At 36.1% G+C, this 23,242-nt stretch overlaps 1 protein-coding gene across 1 annotated transcript in view; it reads right to left on the bottom strand.

Moving 5' to 3' along the window:
• The window catches only part of LOC145665399 (WD repeat-containing protein 13-like), a 55,412-nt gene that overhangs the window by 19,150 nt on the left and 13,020 nt on the right, over positions 1-23,242 (bottom strand). Inside the window, 2 exon segments of the mRNA XM_081732704.1 lie at positions 5,636-5,831; positions 7,173-7,309. Of these exon segments, the coding sequence (XP_081588830.1) occupies positions 5,636-5,831; positions 7,173-7,309 (333 nt within the window).

Raw genomic sequence — 23,242 nt, 5'->3', positions numbered from 1 at the left:
AACGTCAACTCCTTTCTCCAAGATTGGTGGGGCGACATTGAGGAATTAAGTTCTTACACTCCATACTAGTTATCACATGGTATTAATAGTTATTACACATACAATTGCATGGCAGGTTTCTTTGATCTTACTGTGATTAATAAGCAAGCTTATTGTTAAATTTCAAACAACCATTTTTATTTAAGACTATCTCAACCCCCTTCACTCAGGGTTTGCCCAAGTGGGCCCAGCCCGAAAAAACCCACCGGGTTTTTTCGGGTTGGACCCACCTGAAAAAACCCACCTTAAAACCCATCTGGGTTTTTGAGCTTTTTGTTAATATATTATTGATACAACCAGTGTGATCACATTGAAAGTGATTTTTATCATATTTTGGACTTTCCTTGGGCGAATTGAATGCTTTCCCGTTAAGGTATACAACATTCAACATAAGACCTTTATAAAGTTCTGAATGCACTGAATGAATAAAAAAGCCTTACCTTAGCTTGAGATAATTAAGTAACAAATTAATGTATGTATTATGCTTATAGCCTATTTGAAGGAAAAAAAATGCAACTTTATATTTTAGAAAATACTCTCCGTGAATAGTGTGCTCGCCAACTCGGCGACGCCGTGAGACGTTGTCCCTCATACGTTTGACGCGTTTAAAGCCATAGATGCCGGTACTACCAGTAAACATGTAGTGAATTAGTAAAACTATTAGTATTATTTATGCCTTACCTTTGATGGTAACACAAGTATTCTTCAGTAAAATTTAGTTTTCCAACAACAGTTTAGTGCAGTTATTTGTAGGTACTCTTCAAATAAGCATTCTATAGAATCAACACCAACAAAAGCGTAAAAATTCGTCAAATTTAAGAAACTCGATGCTCAGAGTTCCAAACTACGTACCGCTTACTATTTCAAGTGCTGAACTCCGCCAAGTGAACTTTGTGGTGGACAAACACCGTGCTCGTGGGGTTTCTCGGGGTTCTCCCGTTTCCTCCCACTTTCTTCATTCCACCATTTCACTCATCTCTCATAATGACCGTCTCCTTTAGCCTAACCGGCATAACCGTGGGACGTAAAACTTAAAGATTTCATTTCATTTTTTCAAGTGCTGAATTCGAACTTTCGTACTAGTGGAAGTTTCGATGTACAGTAAAGAGAGCTGCATTTTCGACGGAGGAAAAAAAAAACGTTCTCTCAATTGAACGCACAAAGCATCGGAACTGAGTACTTCAACAATAAAACTTTATTTTATGCTGGAAGATATTTAATTTCATTTTTAAGACATTCTGAAACATCCTAAATATATATAAAACTACATGAGCTGACATAAATTATTGAGCACTTCCTGTAGGGCTACAATGATTAAATTTGGCATGATGGTAGCTTTCCGGGACTAACCGACAGAAAAATTGCCAAAAGTGAATATTTTTAATTTTTAAGGGGTCTAAAGAGGGGCTGAAAAATTTCCCCATGTTATTTAAATGGGCCTTTTTTGCACCTATAATCTCATGTTTTAGATACTTAGAATTGGAATAAAAACTTGAAACTCGGTATGCTTGTACCTTTTCGTTAGCGTTACCTAAGTGAATCCTCAGAAATGAAAATTTCCAAACGTTGAGTGGTTTTATAGGGAACTGAAAAATCTTTCCCATGTTATTTATATGGGACCTCTTCTACACCCCAAAATGTTTAGGCCCTTCCGGCATGATTAGAATGATGAAATTTGGCATGATTATAGCATTCCAGGACTAACCGACAAGAAAATAGCCAAAAGTGAATATTTTAAATATTTTTAGGGTCTAAAGAATGAAGAAAAACAACTGTTATTTAAATGGGCGTTTTGAAGAAATTCAATTGTTATTTAAGTGGGCGTTTTCTTGGGATACAAAATCTTATCTTTTAAATAGTTGAAATAGGAAAAGAAATGATAGAATTGTGGGTTCAAGAGATGCGAGGCCGTAGGCCGAGCAAAGACAGTGTGGGGGGCGATGCCCCCGGGTGAGCAGAATCAGGAAATATGAATAGCAAGTTCACGAAATTCACTGTTGATGCAAAGGGCGATAGATAAAAAATGCGAGGCCGTGGCCCAAGCAAACTCGGGGTTCTGGGGGCAGGGCCCCCAGCTAGCCAAAAGCTAGTTTATTTTATAAATTATGAACTATATCTTTCTTAATGGTCTTAAATTAATTTTCTGGAAAGATCCCTCTTGCAACAAGTGCTCGGGAAATTCCCGTAATTGAACGCACAATGTATCGAAAGTGAATTTCAACAATAAAAACCATTTATTTTACGCTGTTAAATTAATATATTTGGTGTTCACAATTGGCAAACGTCACTGAGGCTTCTGGGATGATTCAATCTGCATTTGTTCGTTTGTCTGCTTGTACCATACATACTACAGAGAATCATTTCCGGTCTTTTAAGTGTAAATTTTCAGAGTACAAGCACGAGACACACTAAATTTCCTGTATAGATTTTTGCGGCATACCAACGTAAAATTTCAAAATGGTGACAATTTATTTTTTTTTTTTTTCAAAATATCCGGTATACACGCTACAAAGCGCAATTTTCGGTCTTTTAAGTCGAAATTTTTAGAGTACAAGCACGAGATACTCTAAATTAACTGTATATATTTTGGCGATGATCCAACGTAAAATTTCAAAATGGCGGCCATTTTTCCAAAACAGCAGTGAAGAGAAAATTGTTGCGACAATGATAATCTTGAAATATAAATCACATTTTAACACTTTTATCCCAAAGACATTGAAATATTTTGATAAAACCCAATTAAACCCGAAAAAACCCAATAAACCCGAAAAAAACCATATGGGCCCAGGTGGGTTGGGCTTTTTCAGAAAAACCCGGGTTTTTTCAAACCCTGCCTTCACTTAAGACAATCTTGCCATATTCAATATTATGCTTCCAAATATCAGTGTTAAGAAAATGAAATATGATCTTTCAGTTTAACGTCCCACGATTATGCCCTTTAGACTCAGAAAGAGGGATGAATAAGACAAGTGAGTGATGGTGGAAGAATTAGTGAAATGAGATTGCGGGAGGAAACGGGAGTATCCCGAGAAAACTCAAGGATACGATGTTGTCCACCACAAACTTACTTGGCTGAGGATTGAACCAGGGACGTCACGCAAAAGAAATATGAATGTTACCGCTACTGAGCCACCAAGCCCCTCAAATGTTAGTGTTGCAAAGTCCTATTTTCAAGTAATTGCAAATTGTAATGAAATGTGTTGGGTAACTGTAATTTCTAGTTTTGTTAGTAGTGATTTTTAGCGTATATTTCGGTACAAAAGAAACCCAACGAACTTTTGTATTACTTTCAATATTTATGGGTAAAACTATTAACTGTGTAATCCCTTTATTTGTCCAAATTACCCTCGTCTATGTAGTGTTTTAAGATTTATAAGAAATTAATTTCTATGCAAAAAAAAAAAAAAAAAAAAAGAAAGAAAAAAAAGAAAGAAAAAAAAAGAAAGAAAGAAACTGCATTGGTGATATTTTTTTCGGTTCGATACACTGAAAGTTAAGAGAATAATCCGAACCAGGTGGCCGGAAAGGTATGTGTTCAGAAGCAGGACGCTAGTGTGATTGTGGCAATTAGGGTAGTTAGTAAGTACAAAATATACCCATTAAGCATGTGTATATTAATTTAATATACTTGAACATATAAAGCTGTTCATGCGAACTTTTGATATAGTGCGCGGTTGAGAGGGAGCGAGCTATATAGATTCTTTTTCCTGTGAGTGGAGTCAGATTTGTAAAGACATTATCATATCCTGCTGATACGAACAGAAGGGACAATGCAAAAGTGATGACCTCGACGTGATCATAAAAGTGAGTGTTGGTTCGGATGATATTATTTAGGAATATGAACTGTTTACAAGTGAACTATTGCAATAATTTACAGTGCATTAAAGTAAATACAGTGTTGTGAGAGTTAAGTGGTCAAGTTTATTGTCAAGAATGTTGGACACGAGCACCGAGGCCGTTTGTTGCGATGATAGTGAAATGGTTCGTGTATTGTAATTTTTGTGACAAGTACTATCATTTCATGTGTTTAAAAATGAGTGAGAAGGAGCAGAAGTATTATTCCGAGTCTGATTCTCCATGGAAGTGAGGCGCATGTGTGAAAGGAGACACATGTAAGGAGAATTCTGGAAAAGATGACACACTAGACAAGATACTGAGGATAATGAAAAGACTTGACATCAAACTAAAAGAAATCCAGGAGATTCGCTCTGGAATCAAAGAAATCAGGAAGGCAGTGCTGGAATATAAAGAAATCCACGAGGGGCTTGCTGGAATAAAAGCAGAAATCCAGGAGGTTTGTGCTGAAATAAAGAAAGAAATGCGAGAGATGTTGAATCAATTGGAAGAGAGTATATTCAGGTTTCGGGTGTCAAGTCAATAGACTGGAAGCGAAAATCATACTAGTAACATTGTGTGTGGGAAGAAGGGCAAACAGTTACAGAAAGAAGTGGAAAAGCTAGCGGGCAGAATCGATTCCTTGGAAAAGCGAGTCAAACAACAACAAAAAGACATATATTTCTGAGAAGGAAATAGTACGTGAAACCAGAATTAGTCAAGAAGGCGAAAGGGCGTTAAAAGGCGAAGGTATCGGATGAGCAACAAGAAGGACCAAGTGTTTTATTTTAGTGCTGGTAAAAAGCGCCGAAGAATGAACAATAACCCTCACAGAGCTGTAAGTATCTTTACTTCTTTTCAAACAATGTTTTGCACTACACTGCGGTTTGGTGATAACATACTTATGTTGCCAATTGTACCAGCAAATTTGGTGATAATATACTTATGTTACATCGGATATTTGTAATAAGAATTATACTGATAATGTACAGACTAATAGTAAATGTTATATTCATTTTGATGGAAGAAGTACAGAGCTTGTACTATCAGAAAATTTTAAGAGAGTTATGAATGATATGATTTTGAGCATGTTAAAATGGCATGTGATTTTGAGCATGTAATAGTCCTTTTTCCGATACGGAAATCAGTGTTACGTTCTTAAATGATACGAAGGAAGGCCGAATTGCTCTCAACTGGCTTCAAGAGACGTAAAGCGCCTTCCCCAGACTGACCAGTCACATATGAGAGAAGTATTTTTGTTCAGCCGACAGAAGGAACAAATAGGTAATTAATGTTCACACGCAAGGAAAGATTTTGAAAAAGATTGTTTTTGTGTGGCCTGTATTCAGTGTTGCAACCCACTGTTTTCTACTCGTTATGTAGATAATGATCAAGTTAATTTTAATAATGAAAGATTCATGATCACAGAGCATGTTTGAATAAGTATTGTGGTGATAATATCGTCACATATAATCGTTAAGCTGACGGAAATAAATTGTTATCCTTTGTTTTCTGGAAGTATTTTACGATGGTAAATCCGAGAGGATTCTTGAAAGAAATTACCTCATATTTTGTCATGGGGCGTATAAATGAAAGGGATCGTTTATTAATCTTGGAAAAGAGATTGCCTGTTGTCTGTGAAGTAAGATACGATTCTACAGCGACTTTGTTCATTACTTTGTTCAGAAATACACTGATATGAGAATTACAGCAGCTTCGTACTGTATATCAATCGAATTCAAATCTTCAGGATACAAATTACTTGTTGATTATGCATGGTCATTATGTCGAAAGTATGTTCCTTTAATGTTTTGTCCTGATGAATTTGAAACTGTAGACTTATTGCTATCAAAGCTGCTATATGGTGGTTGTAAAATGTTATCACTGGTTCAAATACAGAGCATGTCTGATTTAATTGAGAGATTGGAACGCTTGGGTATTCTGAGTTGGATAACAGACTAATTGATAATTGTAAGATAATGATAAACATGATATAGAAACAGATATCTAAAATGAAAGTAACCCAAGAATTAACAAATATAATGTAAAGAATGTTCAAGTGAAAGATGATAGGAAAACCCAATGTACTGATGCTAATGGTAAACCTTACTTTAAAAATAAATTTCGCAACAAGGTATTTGAACAACATGAATCGTAAATTTTCAAAGAGAAATGACAGACAAAATTGAAGACAAAGACATTAGCGTAGGCATCAAAATAATGAGGGCAACAATGATGACAGAAGTGAACAAAACTGAAATCAATAGGAGCGACATGAAACATGACACATGGTAAGAGCAAACCATATGAAATGGAGATTGTAATATCTTCCATTGTACAAGCTTTGCTTTTAACAGACTTAAATCTGATTTAAATTACTCGCTGAGCAAAATATACGTTTATTGTATATATATATATATATATATATATAAAAGTTACGTTACGTTTTCGCCAACTATTTACTTTGGCTTCATCAGACACTACCTTTCTGGTAATGAATTCCTATTTCCTAGCGATATGCCCTTCCTTCCATGCTTATTTCGACCCATCATAACTGAGATCTCCCATATTCTTTGGGGGATCCCTTGAGTCGTCATTGAGCATGTTCACCATCTAAAATTTTGGACTGATCAAGGTTACTTTCTGAGACGAACTCCTGGACCGCCAGGTTATTTGTCGAAGGACGCTCTAAAATTCCTTTTGACCTGTTTCCAGCAGCTCTTGCTTGGAAACTATAGTTTACGACGAAAGCTTATATGATTTATTATTTTTTTAACACTTCCGAAATTTATGACGCGGTATTCAGTAACACTCAGAAGGTATATAACAAAGAAGTGAGATCGTTTTAAGAATATTGAACTGAAATTTCTGGTTTAACATCCCACGATTATGCCCTTTAGGCTAAAGGAGACGGGTTTTAAGAATATGTACAACAGAACATTAGTTCGAGCCACGGTGGTTCAGTGGCAGACGCTCAACTTTGGTGCGTGGAATCATTGGTTCGATCATAGTTCGCACAAAGTGGCTTTATGGTGGACAAATACAGAGTGTGAAAGTTTTCTAGAGGTTCTCCCGTTTCCCCCGTTTTTTCTTCATTTCACCCTTATCATCCATCTCACTATCAGTATCTCTCTTAGCCTCGGTGCCCAATCGTAGGACGTTGAACTACTGAAGACGCTAGTTCACATCTAAGAAGACCCGTAAAAGGCCATAGTATCGAGGTTGGGATATTGTCCAGGAAAGAATCAAATCATAAGTACTTATACTGTTTCACTTATTACGTTTTTTATCTGTTGAACAAGAATCTACATACCCTACTGCTGCTTCTCGCACTTATACTTCGGCTCTTCAAACTTGTTTGATCGAAAGATACTCCATATCTCTGCTGTAGCAGTTGGGCACGAATCTTTAAGTACTGCTTTCTTATAAGAGTATCCTGGAAGAAAGGAACAAATTATTACAATATTTTCAAAAATAAGCTAAGGCAACAATACAAATAAGCATTTTATTGGTCCACATCTCCAAACAAGCATCTTACTAAGAAGAGAAATTCCATGCAGATGCAAGATATTTTTCATCAGATTGGGAAATAACTTTAAATAGTTAATTATTTTATAAGGACAAAAATGCTACATGTTCCAAAGAAAGTAAAACTAGTCGCTCTTTTCTTATTATAAACTGTACCTCGCACTTGATTTTATATATACACAGCAGGTTGGTGTAACTCGTACATCGCAGCATCGTGTACTAAAAGATATGACATTAAAAGCCTATCGTCTGAATGTGGTGCAAGAGTTGAAACGTGGAGATCAGGGGTAAAAAGAGTTCATTACTGTAACTGGCTGTTAACATCAACTGCTAATAGCTACTTGGACCCCATGCTTTACTTCATGTCAGACGAGGCCCGGTTTCACTTGTCAGGTTAAGTAAACTCCCAGAATTGCAGATTGCAAGGAACCCCTTCAGGGCCACTTGCTAGTTTTTTTTATATATTTCTATTATTATAATTATTATTATTCATATATATTTTAAGGTAACTATATATATATACATAAACATGATTATATTCTTGTATATTTGTAATTACAATACAGGTATAAGATAAACCAGCGCTGGTTTCAAAGGTAAAAGGTTATGTGATATATATTATAAATATTATTACTATTTCATGTAAGATATATTGTATTTACCATGTATAATCCATATATTAATATTGCATATTCCTTTCTGCAGCATATAAATGAAAAAAAAAATCTTCCTCTTTTATATATAACGAATGTTAGTTGGAAACATTGTCCATTGCCAGCAACGTTTAGGATACAGACAGAGGGGAACGGGACCTCATTTTACTTTCGTTTTCTTTTATTCCGCCTATGCCATCTACAGATGGTGATCAGAAAAATGGAAACACCTGAACGAAATTGCAACTTACCAGATTAACATGGTGTCGAGCCACCTTTCGCCTTCAGAACAGCCTTGATGCGACGTGGGATGGAGGCATAGAGGTCGTGAATGGTAGCAAGTGGAATTTTACACCATTCCTCGTGCAGGGCGGGTCAGGGGAGGTGTTGAACTTCATCCCGATGTTCCTCAAACCACGCTGCAACAACGCCACCTGTGTGAATGGGTGCATTATCATCCTGGAAGATGGCGTCATTGTCCGGAAACAACATCCGGGCCATAGGATGCAAGTGGTCTCCTAAAATTGCGACATAATCGTTGGCAGTGATTCTTCCGCTAAGTGTGACCTCAGGACCCAATGAAAACCATGATATGGCGGCCCACAGCATCACCGAGCCGCCACCATGTTTCACAGTTGGGCGGAGACACTGCATATCATAAGCTTCTTTGGGCGTTCTCCACACATAAACACGGCCCGTGGTTGGGAATAGGGTGAAGGATGACTCATCCGACCATATCACACGTTTCCAGTCCTCAATGGTCCAAGTTGCAGGGTCGCGGCACCATTTGCGGCGTGCGAAAGCGTTATGGTCCCTGATGAGCGGTTTGGCCCGTGCAACACGACCCCGTAAGTTCATGTCATGTAATTCGCGGCGGACTGTGATAGTCGAAACAGGGTGGGGGAGGTGCTGATTGAGTTCCTCCGTCACTTGCTCCGCAGTGGCACGACGGTTCTGCGTGACAATGCGCTTTAATATCCGGCATGACCTGTCACTCATGATTTTCTTCCGCCCACTGTTCCGCTTCCCTGATGTAGTTTTCCCGTGTGTTGTGTAGGCCGTCATCACCTTCGACACTGTCCCACGCGACACACCTAACACAGTAGCCACTGCCGTCACAGTCACTCCACATAACCGCGCACCAACAATTTGTCCTCTTTGAAAATCTGAGAGGTCTCCCATTTTACATTACCTCCGGTTGCTGCAGCCACTGGACACTGCTGTTCCACTGCGCCTGACGTAGTATGGAGACCGACCTAACACATCACCACCAGCGGTCCGGCGCTGCGGGCGCTACGATACCACTGCCAACCCATACATCTGACGTGTTGCCAACTACAGGTGTTACCATTTTTCTGATCACCATCTGTATATGAGTCAATAGGTAGTTTTGCTAGAAAAACAGTTGGATATCTTTCCGAACCTCTCATATATATAGAAGGCATTCTCTTGAGGCGGGGAACCATTTAGTGCTTCGAAAAGCGGGAGAGGCAGTTTTGTCCTTCTCTGGTTCCATTTCAGGGGATGGGAGTTTCTTGGTTAGAACAGTCTAAATGATGACTGTCGTACGGGTATTTTCGAAATAAGCCGAAAAGTTCTTGTATAGTATAGCGAGTGGGCAAGTGAGTCCACGGGGCAGCTTAAAGCTTTATTTGTTTCACTTCTCAATCTAAGGAAATAAATAATTATATTTTTATTTTTGGATAATGTTTAGCTCGCGATTTCTCTTTAAGCACTTTAACTAGGAAATGTAGTGTTTGTAGTTTACATTAGAGTTTGCCTGGGCTCCTTGCTTGGGTCCAATGTATAGGTTTATTGCTTCTGAATTGGAGGGCTCCGGGTTCGAGTCCGGCCGACGTCTGGCTATATAAGGCCAGGCTGATAGTTTGTTTTTAAAATACACATTTAGTTCCGCTCTAGAATGCTAGGGGACTGGAACGGGTGAAGTTTACCTATCTCTATAGATCTGAGTGCTGATCTAGAAAGGCCTCTTGTTGGGGTCTATTCGTATATCCTCTCTGACCTATTCCTAGTAAATTGTTAGATAGTATCCCTCTTGAGAAAGGACTGGCTCCGGGCTTCTCCTCGCTTAGGTTTAGGCCAAGTGCTGGATAAGTGGTGAAGGCACCTTTAGTACTGTAAATTGGTTCACTTCATCAGCTTGTAGGAGAACGCTTCCTGAGTGGACCCTGATTAATTAGAGTAATTAGTATATGTAATTTTGTCTTAAGGACTGAAGTAGGAAATTCTTCGATCAATTATAGTAGGAACTAATTCCCTATTCTTTAGGAATTAGGACAGAGATATACTTTAGCCCCTCTCAGTCTCGGGAGGATAAAATAGAGACAGATAAATATTTTATCTAGAGATCATAGACTATTCTCAGCTATCATTCGCTCTTTATTGAAATAAAGATATCTAAAAGAGGAAACTTGACGAGTTTTCATTATAATTTGAGTCTGATATGCTAGTTGTAGTAAGAACTTCCCTAGATTCTTGCAAACAAGGTGAAGAAATTGGTTAATTTAGAACTGGTCGACAGGAAAGATTGTAAGAGGATATTTAAGGATTAAGAGATATTTAACCCATCTTTTCTCTCTGCCTCCCTTGAGTAAGTTAAAGGAAATAAGGGAGAGAGGGGAAACTTAAACCGATCTGGTCGTATACAACCTTGGTTGAAGTTAATTATTTAAAATTAGTGGTTCTATCATTCCTCCTCCAGAGGAATATTCTTTTGGAAAGATAGCTTTTAACTGGTGGGTGAGGTAAAAACTTTAGATACTGGGAGCCTGGTAATAGCACTCGCACGCAGAGGTACGCCCATAACCATTACAGCTGAGGGCTCGTAGAGGGAGCCACTGGAAACAGTTGGCGCGTAGGCAGCTCTTACAAGATACTGGTCGCAAAACAACGCACACATTCTGCATGAAGAACCTTTCCACTCAGAGAAGGTAAGTGTTTAGTGTGCGTTGTCCGGTATGCGCATTATTGGCCTCATATTTTTCAATGACATCTTAAACAGTGCCAGATATTTAGAGATCTTTGACTCTTTCTATGCCCAATTAACAGATGCAGAGAAGTTGTATGCAGTATTCCAACAAGATGGAGCACCCGCCCGCACATCCAACCAAAGTATAGCCCACATCAGCAATATGTTTTCTCAAGACAATACAACATGTTGTCAGTAGTGGCCTTTGGTCCCCAAGGTCCCCGGAAATAACATCGTGTGATTTTTATTTATGGAGCACACTGAGAAACATTACGCCGCGAAAAGTGTGTGCTAAGAATCCTCACACAACAGACGACCTTAAACGGAATTTACTAGAGAATTTAATGACATTACGCCTGCAGAATTACAGCGTGTTGCTAGTAACGTCATCAAACGAGGTCAGCGATCCCTGGATGCCCATGGCCATCACTTCCAGCATCTCTTATTAAAAACAGGTAACTGTTTAACGTTACTATTTTCTATTCATTGCTTCGTTGTTGATGTTAAAGTATTACTTGAATCTCGTACATGAAGCGTACCGGTTTTATGTGGGACACCTTATATATATATATATATATATATATATATATATATATATATATATATATATATATATTCATTATTTCCATGTTTGCTTTCGTTTAGCATGTTAACTGCAAATATTTAGTTGCAGATGTGGTATTGCAAGTTCCTTTCCCGTTCTCCAAGTTAAATCAGATCAATCGATTCCCTCAGTTCTTTACTCTTGATGGAATTTTTAATTTTGTCTGGGAACGAAACAGCAAAACAGTATTATCTGGAACGATTATCATAAATAACGCTCCCACTGGGTATGATTACAGTATTATAATGATACCTCATTAGCTATCCTTTAAAATTGACTCACGTTTGAATTGGTTCTATCCCAGTGGCGGCGGTTGGACGTTAAAAGTGAGGGGGCAAGACATGATCTGAATATTTGTATATAAATGTTCGTTTTCCTGGTTGTTTCTAATATTTTGTTTGACGAAAGGTTGTATAACTAATAGGATACTATATTTTCAGTTAAAATACCGTATATCGTATATAATAGTTTATTAAGTAAATTGAGAAGAACAACGCAAGTAAATACTAGCCCTTTGTACTCTTAAACAACGAAAGTGTAAGAAGAGATTTGATTCCTTGCTCATGAACATCTTAAAATTCTGTCTGGAAAATTGTGTGATCAGATTATTTAAAATTTGCAAAACAAATAAATAGAAAGGATAATATTAATCATAGTAATGAATAATGATGCTTGTTTTGCAAAAGTTATATTGAAATTGATGATTAATGAAAAACTTAATATTTAATTCCACACATGATATTAAATGTATGTTATTACTCTTAGAAAATGAAAGACAGTAAATACTACAAGCATATGCTACGACATTTAAAGAAATATTTGCTTTTGCAACTTCTTGAAATATGTTCGTTGCCATTAGGTGCAGATTTCACTTTCTTGGAACACATCAAAACACAACAATACTTACAATCCACACTTCAGTTATACAAAATAAACTTAAAACCTAGAATTATGTTCAATTTACTAAATTTTATTGTATATACACTCGTACATCCTTAAACACAACACTTCACTCGTATATTACACTACAAAACAATGGAAAAGGTAGAAGTTGTTTCTTATCACGCTCTTTTTAATCGATATTCCTTACTTTAGAAAGAAGAAAAGACATTTTAGGAACTGTCAAGTTTTGTGCAATTAAAGAATAACTTGTGAAATAGGCCCTACTTTTTTGCATAATGTTCTTTCGATTAGCTTCAAAGCGGCTCACTAACATATCGAGCCCTTGTAAGAAGAAATGAAAGTATGCTGAAATTGTGCTCCAATAGGTTATTTTTTGGGGTTATTTTCTGTGGCGATTAAAACGCAATTACTGTAGCTTTCTTTACTCCACGGGAAGACAACCAATACGTATTCACGCAACAGCAAATATTATATGGCAGCATTTTTTCCTATTAATCAGTAACAATACAAAATCGTTACATTTCCAAATGAAACTATATACATTAATTGGTTACTTAAAAAAAGTGCGGGGGCAACTGCCCCCCTTTGCCCCCCCTAATCGCCGCCCATGGTTCTATGTAATATATTCTATATTGTACCAGTATAATGAAAGTGCTCTCAATAATTAGGTTTCTTCTTATCTCTCTTGTGTGTATGCAATTTATTATGTTCTATATATATATATATATATATATATATATATATATATATATATATATATACACCATTTTCCACATGTACATAGTTCATATCTCTCATCATGTCACATCATCAAGTTAGATAGAGTTAATTTATAATTTTATGTGTATGTGTGTATGTCTTTTGCCTTGGTCCCTGTTGTTTAATAAAATCAGCAAAACAAAGATGGACCAATAACAACAATGAAACTTAAAATAATAGCTCCATTGATGGAAATGATATATTCCACATAAATGTTATGCATTCACATTGTTATTATTTAAAATGATAGATGCTATACAGTACAATAGCTCTTTCAGAAGTGAGAAAAATAATGAAATGCTAAAATAAAGCAAATGATCGGGAGAGGTGACTGAGGGTAGGAAGTGAATGACATATAGAAGTACGAGAACAACAGAGCCCAACCTACAAACTATATCAAATTAATATCTTTAAAATATATATAAAATGAAATACAAATAAAAAATAACCGAATATAGCACTTGAAATTAATATACAGTTCATGGATTAAAAGGGCTTGTTATTTGTCACAACTAATAAATTTAATAACTAAGCTAAGATAAAGCCATCGAATGAGATAAGAAAATTTCTTCACATGTTAAGATATATTAAAATAAACAGAAGTTTCGTGACTGGAATGGTACCACTGCAAGTTCGTGGAATGCTTATCGCTTAAATTAAATTGAAAATAGTCAGATGCTATGGATATCAGATAAAATTTAATTGGGCAGAAATAGCTTTCCTGTTGATCTATTTTTTTCTTTCTTTATATACCTCTCTCATTTTAGATTTGATCCTAAATCTTGAATATGATTTTTTTCCCTTTGTGACTGATTAGTGTAGAATAAGTGATTAGCATGAAGCATCGATGCAGCTTAAAAACGTAACTTCCTAAAGCCAGAATCATTTTATATTCTAATGGCAGGAAAATACACAGTTATACAGAGTGTTTTTTTTTAAAAAAAGGAAATTTTCAAATTAAATAATTTCGTGAAAACATTATTTAAAAAAATATTTCTCTCATTTAATAGTAAAAATAATGACAGTTTAGAATACATACAGTACAATTTATTTTTTAAAGACGACATCTTGCAAGTAGCTCCTTCTCTACGCAAACATTCCTGCAGTCTCTTCGTTACATTGTTCATGGTTTGATGTAGCATCTCAACTGGAATTGCGGCAATTGCTTCTCGGACTTTGGTTTTCAATTCTTCCATTGTAGAAGGTCGACTAAGAAACACCTTGCTTTTAAGATGACCCCACAAAAAGGAATCACAAGCTTACAAATCAGAGGATCTGGAAGACCATTGAATGTCGCCATTTTTCGAAATTACACGTTGCTCAAACAATTAGCGTACAGCAGCCATCGATATTCGTGCTGTGTGGCACGTCGATCCATTTTGTTGAAACTAGGCTGTGTCAATAATGTGTGGAAATCTCTGTAGTTGTTGCACAACAAAGGTTTCAAGCATGGCAACGTAACGATTCGATATGATTGTAATCGCATGGCCATACTCGTTCTAAAAATAAATAAATAAATAAATAAATAAAAAAAGGACCTCACACCGTATGATGACATAGCACAACCACACAGCAACTTTGTTGTTGTGCAATGAACGCTGGTGTAGCTCCATAGGATTGTCTTGTGCCCAATATCTAAAATTTTGTTTATTAACAAATCCACTTAGGTGGAAATGGACTTTGTCTGACATCCACAGTTTGTTAATAAACTCCTCGTCCTCGTTTATCTTTTGAAACTTTAATTTACAAAACTGTCGTCGCATAACATGATCGTTGGGTTTCGGATCCTGGACGATCTGCAACTTGTATGGATGGCATTGCAAGTCCTGTACTAATATTCTTCGAACACTTACACTATGCAACTGTAACGATGTTGAGTGGCGACGGATTGACTGACGTGGACTTCTTATAACAGCATCTCAAACAGCTTGGATACTGTCTGGTGTACGAACGGTTCGCACACGGCGTAGAGATTTCTTTTTCATTTCCGAACCAGTTTGCTCGAAATTACGTATCCATGTTTTAATAGCATGTGCTGATGGAACACGATCGTAGCGTCCTAAATTAAAATGACGACAGAATTCTCTACGTGCCCCCTCCACACTGTCATTGTTCTTGTAGAACGCTTTGATTGCGAAAGCACGCTGCGCACCACTCCAAGCATTCATAATAACTAAATGGCAGAGTGTCGCTGACAGGCAGGCGTACGTTATGCAGTGTTACCAAACGCCCACTGTTGCCAACACAACTTTCAAAATTTCCCATTTCTTTGTATCACCCTATACACAGTGACTCCCTAAACAGTGAATGTATATACATATATTGTAAGCCATAAACGATCCTTACAGATAGAGGTTTGTATGTAAACTCCTCATTAAAAGTGAGCGGGCCCGTATCCCAATGTTTATGAGAATGCCCGTTTTACGTGGGGAGAGGGACATTTTCTAAAATGTCATTCTTTACATTGAAAGCGATGTTGACTATTGTTTGTGATCTTATCATGGGAAAACGGTTGAACAGTTTGAAATGAATCTTGGGACATAGCTAGTACCTATCTCGAGATAGGTTCCTTCATATTAGTTTGATTCAAGGACTATCCTAGAAAGTGGGGAGAAGGGTTCAAAATGTATGTAAAAATACAAAGTACACATGTCACGATCCCACCAAGTTAGAAAGATGAAACTCGCATATAAACTACTCATTAAAAATCAGTGGAAACGTGTCCTAGCGTTTCTTAAAACTTCTGTTTTAAGAAAAGGGGAGTTTTACTTTAATTTGTTTCTTCATATTTAAATCGATGTTGCCTGCCGTTTGTGATCGTGTCACGGGGAAACAGTTGAATAGTTTGAAATATTGTTTTTTATAAACCTTGTTATATCTACCTCAAGCTGGGATTTTATCATGTAATTTTGCTTAAATGATGTATCCTAAGAGAGAAGGGGTTTGAAATTTATGCCAAAATAAAATATTTTATAGAGTTTTTATTGTTACACTTTCATTTATATGCGTATCCTAAGGGGGACAGAAGTCTTAAATATTTTCTATGAACCTAATTTTCACCATACAAAGAACGGCATTTTCTAATCTGGAATAAAAAGCAATGCAACTACATTCCCTCTGTTTTTGAAATACATATTCCCGTATTAGTACAAACAAACAATAAAATGTCTTTTTCCATGTGTTAGTTAATCTATTGTAAGGAAGCAAATTGGCAACCTGAAATTAGAATTTAATATATATACATATATTTCTAATATCCTATATATTATATACATTGCAGTTCTTAAAAATTGCTTTTTATTTTTAAAAAAAATATCCATCTAATAAAACGTTTTTAATCTCTGATCTGATCTTAAGGTACTATACCAGTATTTGCCTGGCGTGGTCTGAAGAAAGCTAAAGGAGTCTTTAGTCAGGACAGCTGGCTCAGAAATTTGAATCCTGAGTGTAACAAGGGATATTATTCCTGCTCTATATTACATAGAATTACCCCTCTTTGATACTGTACAGAACTGGCCAGTTCCTTCTTTCTAGAAATTGAATTATAAGTGAGTATTAATGGTACATAGTGTGTTCCATAGAACGCGAATGAGGCTTTACGGATTCCCTTGTACCACATTTTTTCTTTCTTTTTTGTTATTTTTAAGTTTAGTTCAATGTCTCACGATTATGCACCGAGACTAAGGGAGACGGTGAGGATGAGACCGGTGATAATAGTGGCATGATCAAAGTCGGAGGAAATGGGAGAACCCGAACCCAGAAAACACATGCACACGGTGTTTGTCCATCATAAAGCTCACTTCGTGGGAGCTGAGATTGAACTAGGAACCTGCGCCAGAGATAAGCCACCGTTACCTCACAAGGGAATTCTATAGTTTTAATTGTAAAATAGAACATGAATGCTTAAATGATATTTTAAGTAGGAAGAGGCTTCAAATATACGTAGAAAATTTAATAAAACCTAATTTTACGCAATAAAACTCACTAATAAAACTCACTAGGCTGAGTTTTTTACAATCCTCATAGGCAACTAAGGTAAAACGTGTTCAGCCGATACAGGCCATTCAAACTACATTAAACATGATAAGGGGTACGCTACAATAGCGATTGTTACCACTTTATTGTTTTATGAGCTTGGCGTATGAGAATTGGTTGACAGTGTTTTATTGCGAAAACTTCGCATTTTAGATTTTGGTTTTCCCACCGCAGCACCTGAATTCCAGTTCTTAGTCCATGTTAGAAATAAGAAGCATAATAGATAAATTAATTACTTGAAAATCAACGTCCTTTTAAACAAACTATAGTCCAGAACGTGAAAACATTTAATTTTCCTCATTAATTTATCTATACTGGAAATTTAGTAAGAGATCTGAATCTGACTAAGCACGAAGTGGAGGTGCTTGGGTAGAAAGACTTCAGGAATGAAATTTAGTGGATTTTAGTACTAGAATTTCATTTTGTTATGAGCACACCTGAAGAATTTTCGGGTTATTCTGTAACGAAAAATATTCGTTTGTACTTGTACAAATATAGATGGTTTGGATCTAAGCATTAGGGTTCCAATACATCCCTGAAGAACAAAGATATTTATCAACTCCTTTAAACTAGCTTCAAAACATTATTATTACACAACGGAAACACTAACCCATTAATACCAGTGGCAGACCCTAAAGGAAACATATGATAATAGCTATGTCTGTGTTTTTAGATATCAATCATTATTACAAGTTCTGGTGAAAAATTTGTGAAGATTTGAAGGTCGCTGCTATATTACTAGGATTACAGGAATAATTTAGAAAATAGTGCTTTTCTTAGCTTCTGGTATAGAGAGCCATTGAGTGAAAAGACTGGCCTCTGAGAATAACGTATATACCAGGACATCACAATATTAAGTATATTCCTTTAGTAAATAAACATAAGTACTGCTTGCAACTTTCTCAGCATATACATTAGGCCTACTAAAATACTTCGTTCGATACATGGAAGGCTCGGCTGAAAATTCATTTCATACATTCTTACCTAGACAGTTGCTTGAGAACATGGAAATGTGAATGACGAAAGAAAAGAATGAAAAGAAAAAAAAAAGTTCCAGCATGATGTTCAGAAAATGGAACAATGGTATCTTCACATTATGGGGAACTACTATTGGTATTAGTTAGAGAAAATAACACGCATTACTAGAGAAAGAAAAAACTGCAAGTTTTAAAAACATTTGTCATTTTTATAATACTTTGTATATTAGCCACATATTTGGGTTTAGTACCGCTACAATCATTACAAGAACATTAATTTTGTGAGTTTTATAATTAAAAAAAATAGTTTTTCACGAAAACTTGGTTTAAGGATAGTGTAGCCATAAAAAGTTTGTTTCTGTGATAAGAGATGGCGTTGCTATCACCCTATCTTTTCAATCTAAATTAATGTGCACAAAAAATGACTAATAACTTTTACGAATACTGAATTATGTTCTTCGCGGTCAGTCTGTTTAAGGATAATGACTATACGCAGGAATTGTCCCGTACAGATTTTCGAATTGTTGACTCGTTCATTGTTGAGTTCAACTAATTGTTTCAGAGAAATTCAATGCCTATCCCGTTACCATTTGTTCTAGGACTGAAATTTTGGCATTTAGTACAGCGTGATGTAATCTATGGGTTCCAAATTGACAATTTTTCGACACTTTGTTCTTTTCATTGTTGCAAGCTTTCAATTGTTGCAGAGAAATCTAATGCCTTTCCCGTTATCATTTGTTCTAGAACTCTGAAATTCTGTCATTTAGTACAGAGCGGCCGACCAAAGATAAAAAGAAGTATCTACATTATGCTTGTTCTGAGGAAAACAGCAAAAATGTTCATGTTTGATCATTAACGTTACTGTTATAAGAGTTTGTATTCTTTTTCTATTACTTTTGATAAGCATAATAGGGTAACAATGACATAACCAGAACATGCACAAGCTTAAAATAATACATGTAGTACAAAAACATGAAAATGGCGTGAAATGCAGTTACTTCCCTTTACCTTTGGGCGGCCGAGCGTGATGTAATCTATGGGTTTCAAAGTGACAATTTTTCGACATTTTCTTCTTTTCATTGTTGACGCTTTTAATTGTTGTAGAGAAATACAGTACCTCTCCCGTTATCATTTGTTTTAGGACTTTGAAATTCTGGCATTTAGCAAAGAATGTAGTAATCTAAGAATCTCAAGGCGAAAATATTTACAACATTTTGCTCTTTCCATTGTTATAAGCTTTTGCTTGCTGCAGCGTAATCGGATGCCTCTCCGGTTATCGCTTGTTCTAGGACTCTGAAATTCTGTCATTTAGTAAAGAACCAACTGATCTATGAATCTTTAGGTGAAAATTTTACTAAAATTTATACATTTCATTGTTGTAAACAAACTTAATTTATACAAAATCATCATCATCTGGTTTTTACAAGGACAAATCCAGCTTACCCAACCCACAGTTTTCCCCTGCTTTCTTTCACATCTGTTTTCTTTCCAAGTCTTCATTTTCGCCCCCTCCCCTGCAATTCGTTTCACTTTCCTTGGGGGGAGAAATAATATTCATCTGAAGAATGGTAAGCACTAGACACAACCGCCCTATCCTGTCAAAATAACTTATGTGGGTTTCTAAACAAACAAACAAACAAACAAGAAAGGTGTAAAATATTAAGTACGAAAGTGCTTAATCAAGTAACTAATTTGTATTCGAAGTCTGCAGAACTGAAAGGAGGAAGTTCACAGTAATCAATTTCGTAAGTGAATGAATAATTAGAAAAGGTTGGATGTAATAGTTTATTGTCCCTTTCAGCACTGAGGCTATATGAGGCGTGGATCTACATTTTAACGTGGAATCCAAAAAACATGAATTCTGACGATCGAACCCCTGTTTATCTCGCCTAAGGCAATATGCCAATAATAGAACCACGAGGGATCTCTATAATTAGAAAACAATGAACTGAGATGACTTATTATTTAAAATTTCTGGAGGGATTTTTGCCTAGATTTTATATAATTTCATAAGATCATATAGCGATGTAAAGACAAAATAACTCAAAGGTTTATGTTGTCAGCGGTCTATCCAATCCATTTTTCCTGAATTTTATGGATGCAGTAATAAGACATTGAAACAACATTATATTTCCCATCAACAACATGTGGTGAGCTGTCGCCATATTAGTATGTAGCTGCATTTGCTTCCTCGGAAAATGTGTATTGATTGTGTATATATCAAATTTGCAACCAGAATTTTCTAATATCTTAGTTGAGTTACATAATTATTCTTCTAAATTGCTTATAAATCTTCCAGAGAATATTTTTTAGTTGTTGGTATTTGTTTCCACACATAATGTGGAACAAAAAGGTGCGTGTGAATGTATAGTTGTATTTGGTATATATATATATATGTATGTATGTATGGTATGTATGTATGTATGGTATGGTATGTATGTATGTATGTATGTATGTATGGTATGGTATGTATGTGTGTATGTATGTATGTATGGTATGTATGTATGGTATGTATGGTGTGTATGTATGTATGGTATGTATGTATTGTATGTATGGTATGTATGGTATGGTATGTATGTATGTATCTATGTATGTATGTATGGTATGCATGTATGTATGTATGTATGTATGTATCCATGTATGTATGTATGGTATGCATGTATGTATGTATGTATGTATGTATGTATGTATGTATGTATGTATGTATGTATGTATGTATGTATGTATGGTATGTATGGTATGTATGTATGGTATGTATGTATGTATGGTATGAATGTATTGTATGTATGTATGGTATGTACCGGTATGTATTGTATGTATGTATGCATGCATGTATGTATGTATGTATATATGTATGTATGTATGTATGTATGGTATGCATGTATGTATGTATGCATGTACGAGGGCTAGTCAAGAAAGACTTGGACTGATTTTTTTTTTAGGCAATTTATTATTACTCAGCAACAGGCACATGATCCTTTTCAAAGTAGTCCCCGCCCATTTGAATGCACTTTTTCATTCGAGTCTTCCAGTCTTCAAACACGTGTCGCAGGCCATTCTTTGAGAGGTCCTTCAAAACCGCCTCCGATGCCTTCAGAACCTCGGAATTATCGGAGAAGCGGCGTCCACGCAGTCTGGATTTTAGGGCAGGGAATAGAAAAAAGTCACACGGTGCGGTAGGCGTCTCCACCATCCTCAAACATTTGCAACAGCTCCCTGCAAGTCTCCACTCGAACGGCCTTCTGCTCTGGTGTCAGGAGTCGCGGAATCCATCGCGCACACACTCGGCTCATGTGGAGGTGGTCATGCAAAATTTTGAAGGCACTGCCATGAGATATGCGTAGTGCGACTGCCAGATCGTCGATACTGATGCGACGATCTTCTCTAACAATGACTGCTGCCGTGTTAATGTTCACCTCAGTAACAGCTGACGCTGATACACCTGGTCCACCAGCTTTCGTGATTGTCATTCGGCCCTCTTTAAACTCTTTGAACCACCAGAATACGGTACTTCGTGGCAGAGCGTCATCTTTGTAAGCTGCTCTCAACATTCCTAGAGTTTCTGTTGCACTTTTCCCCAGGCGATAGCAGAACCGTATAGCTGCAAATTGTTCATCTCGTAATGACTCCGGTGGCGCAGAACATCACCTGCAATAAAAAGTCGTGGTTACCAAACATGCAATGATTCCTTAACAACATTTTATATATATGCACAGCAAGACCCACCCTACTTGTATGCCAAACTATGAAGCTCCAGCGTTAACAGAAGTGCCGGGAAAAAAATCAGTCCAAGTCTTTCTTGACTTGCCCTCGTATGTATGTATGCATGTATGTATGTATGTATGGTATGGTATGTATGGTATGTATGTATGTATGTATGTATGTATGTATGTATGTATGTTATGTATGTATGTATGTATGTATGGTATGTATGTATGTATGTATGGTATGTATGTATGGTATGTATGTATGTATGTATGTATGTATGTATGTATGGTATGTATGTATGGTATGGTATGTATGTATGTATGTATGGTATGTGTGTATGTATGTATGTATGGTATGTATGTATTTATGTATGGTATGTATGTATGTATGGTATGCATGTATGTATGTATGTATGTATGGTATGTATGGTATGTATGTATGTATGTATGTATGGTATGTATGAATGTATGTATGTATGGTGTGTATGTATGTATGGTATGTATGTATGTATGTGGTATGTATGTATGGTACGTATGTATGTATGGTATGTATGTATGTATGTATGGTATGTATGTATGTATGTATGTATGTATGTATGTATGTATGTATGTATGGTATGTATGTATGTATGTATGTATGGTATGTATGTATGTATGTATGTATGTATGGTATGTATGTATGTATGGTATGTATGGTATGTATGTATGTATGTATGTATGTATGTATGTATGTATGTATGTATGTATGGTATGTATGTATGTATGTATGTATGTATGTATGTATGTATGTATGTATGTATGGTATGTATTGTATGTATGGTATGGTATGGTATGTATGTATGTATCTATGTATGTATGTATGGTATGCATGTATGTATGTATGTATGTATGTATCCATGTATGTATGTATGTATGTATGGTATGTATGGTATGTATGTATGTATGGTATGTATGGTATGTATGGTATGTATGTATGTATGTATGTATGTATGTATGTATGTATGTATGTATGTATGGTATGTATGGTATGTATGTATGTATGGTATGTATATATGGTATGTATGTATGTATGGTATGTATGTATGTATGTATGTATGTATGTATGTATGTATGTATGTATGTATGTATGTATGTATGTATGTATGGTATGTGTGTATGTAGGTATGTATGGTATGTGTGTATGGTATGTATGTATGTATGTATGGTATGTATGT

The sequence above is a fragment of the Thermobia domestica genome, chromosome 11 (assembly GCF_964235325.1).
Source record: "Thermobia domestica chromosome 11, izTheDome1.hap1.1, whole genome shotgun sequence".
Lineage (NCBI taxonomy): Eukaryota > Metazoa > Arthropoda > Insecta > Zygentoma > Lepismatidae > Thermobia > Thermobia domestica.
Note: the sequence above shows the minus strand (reverse complement) of the source record. Positions and strands in the feature narration are given on the sequence as shown.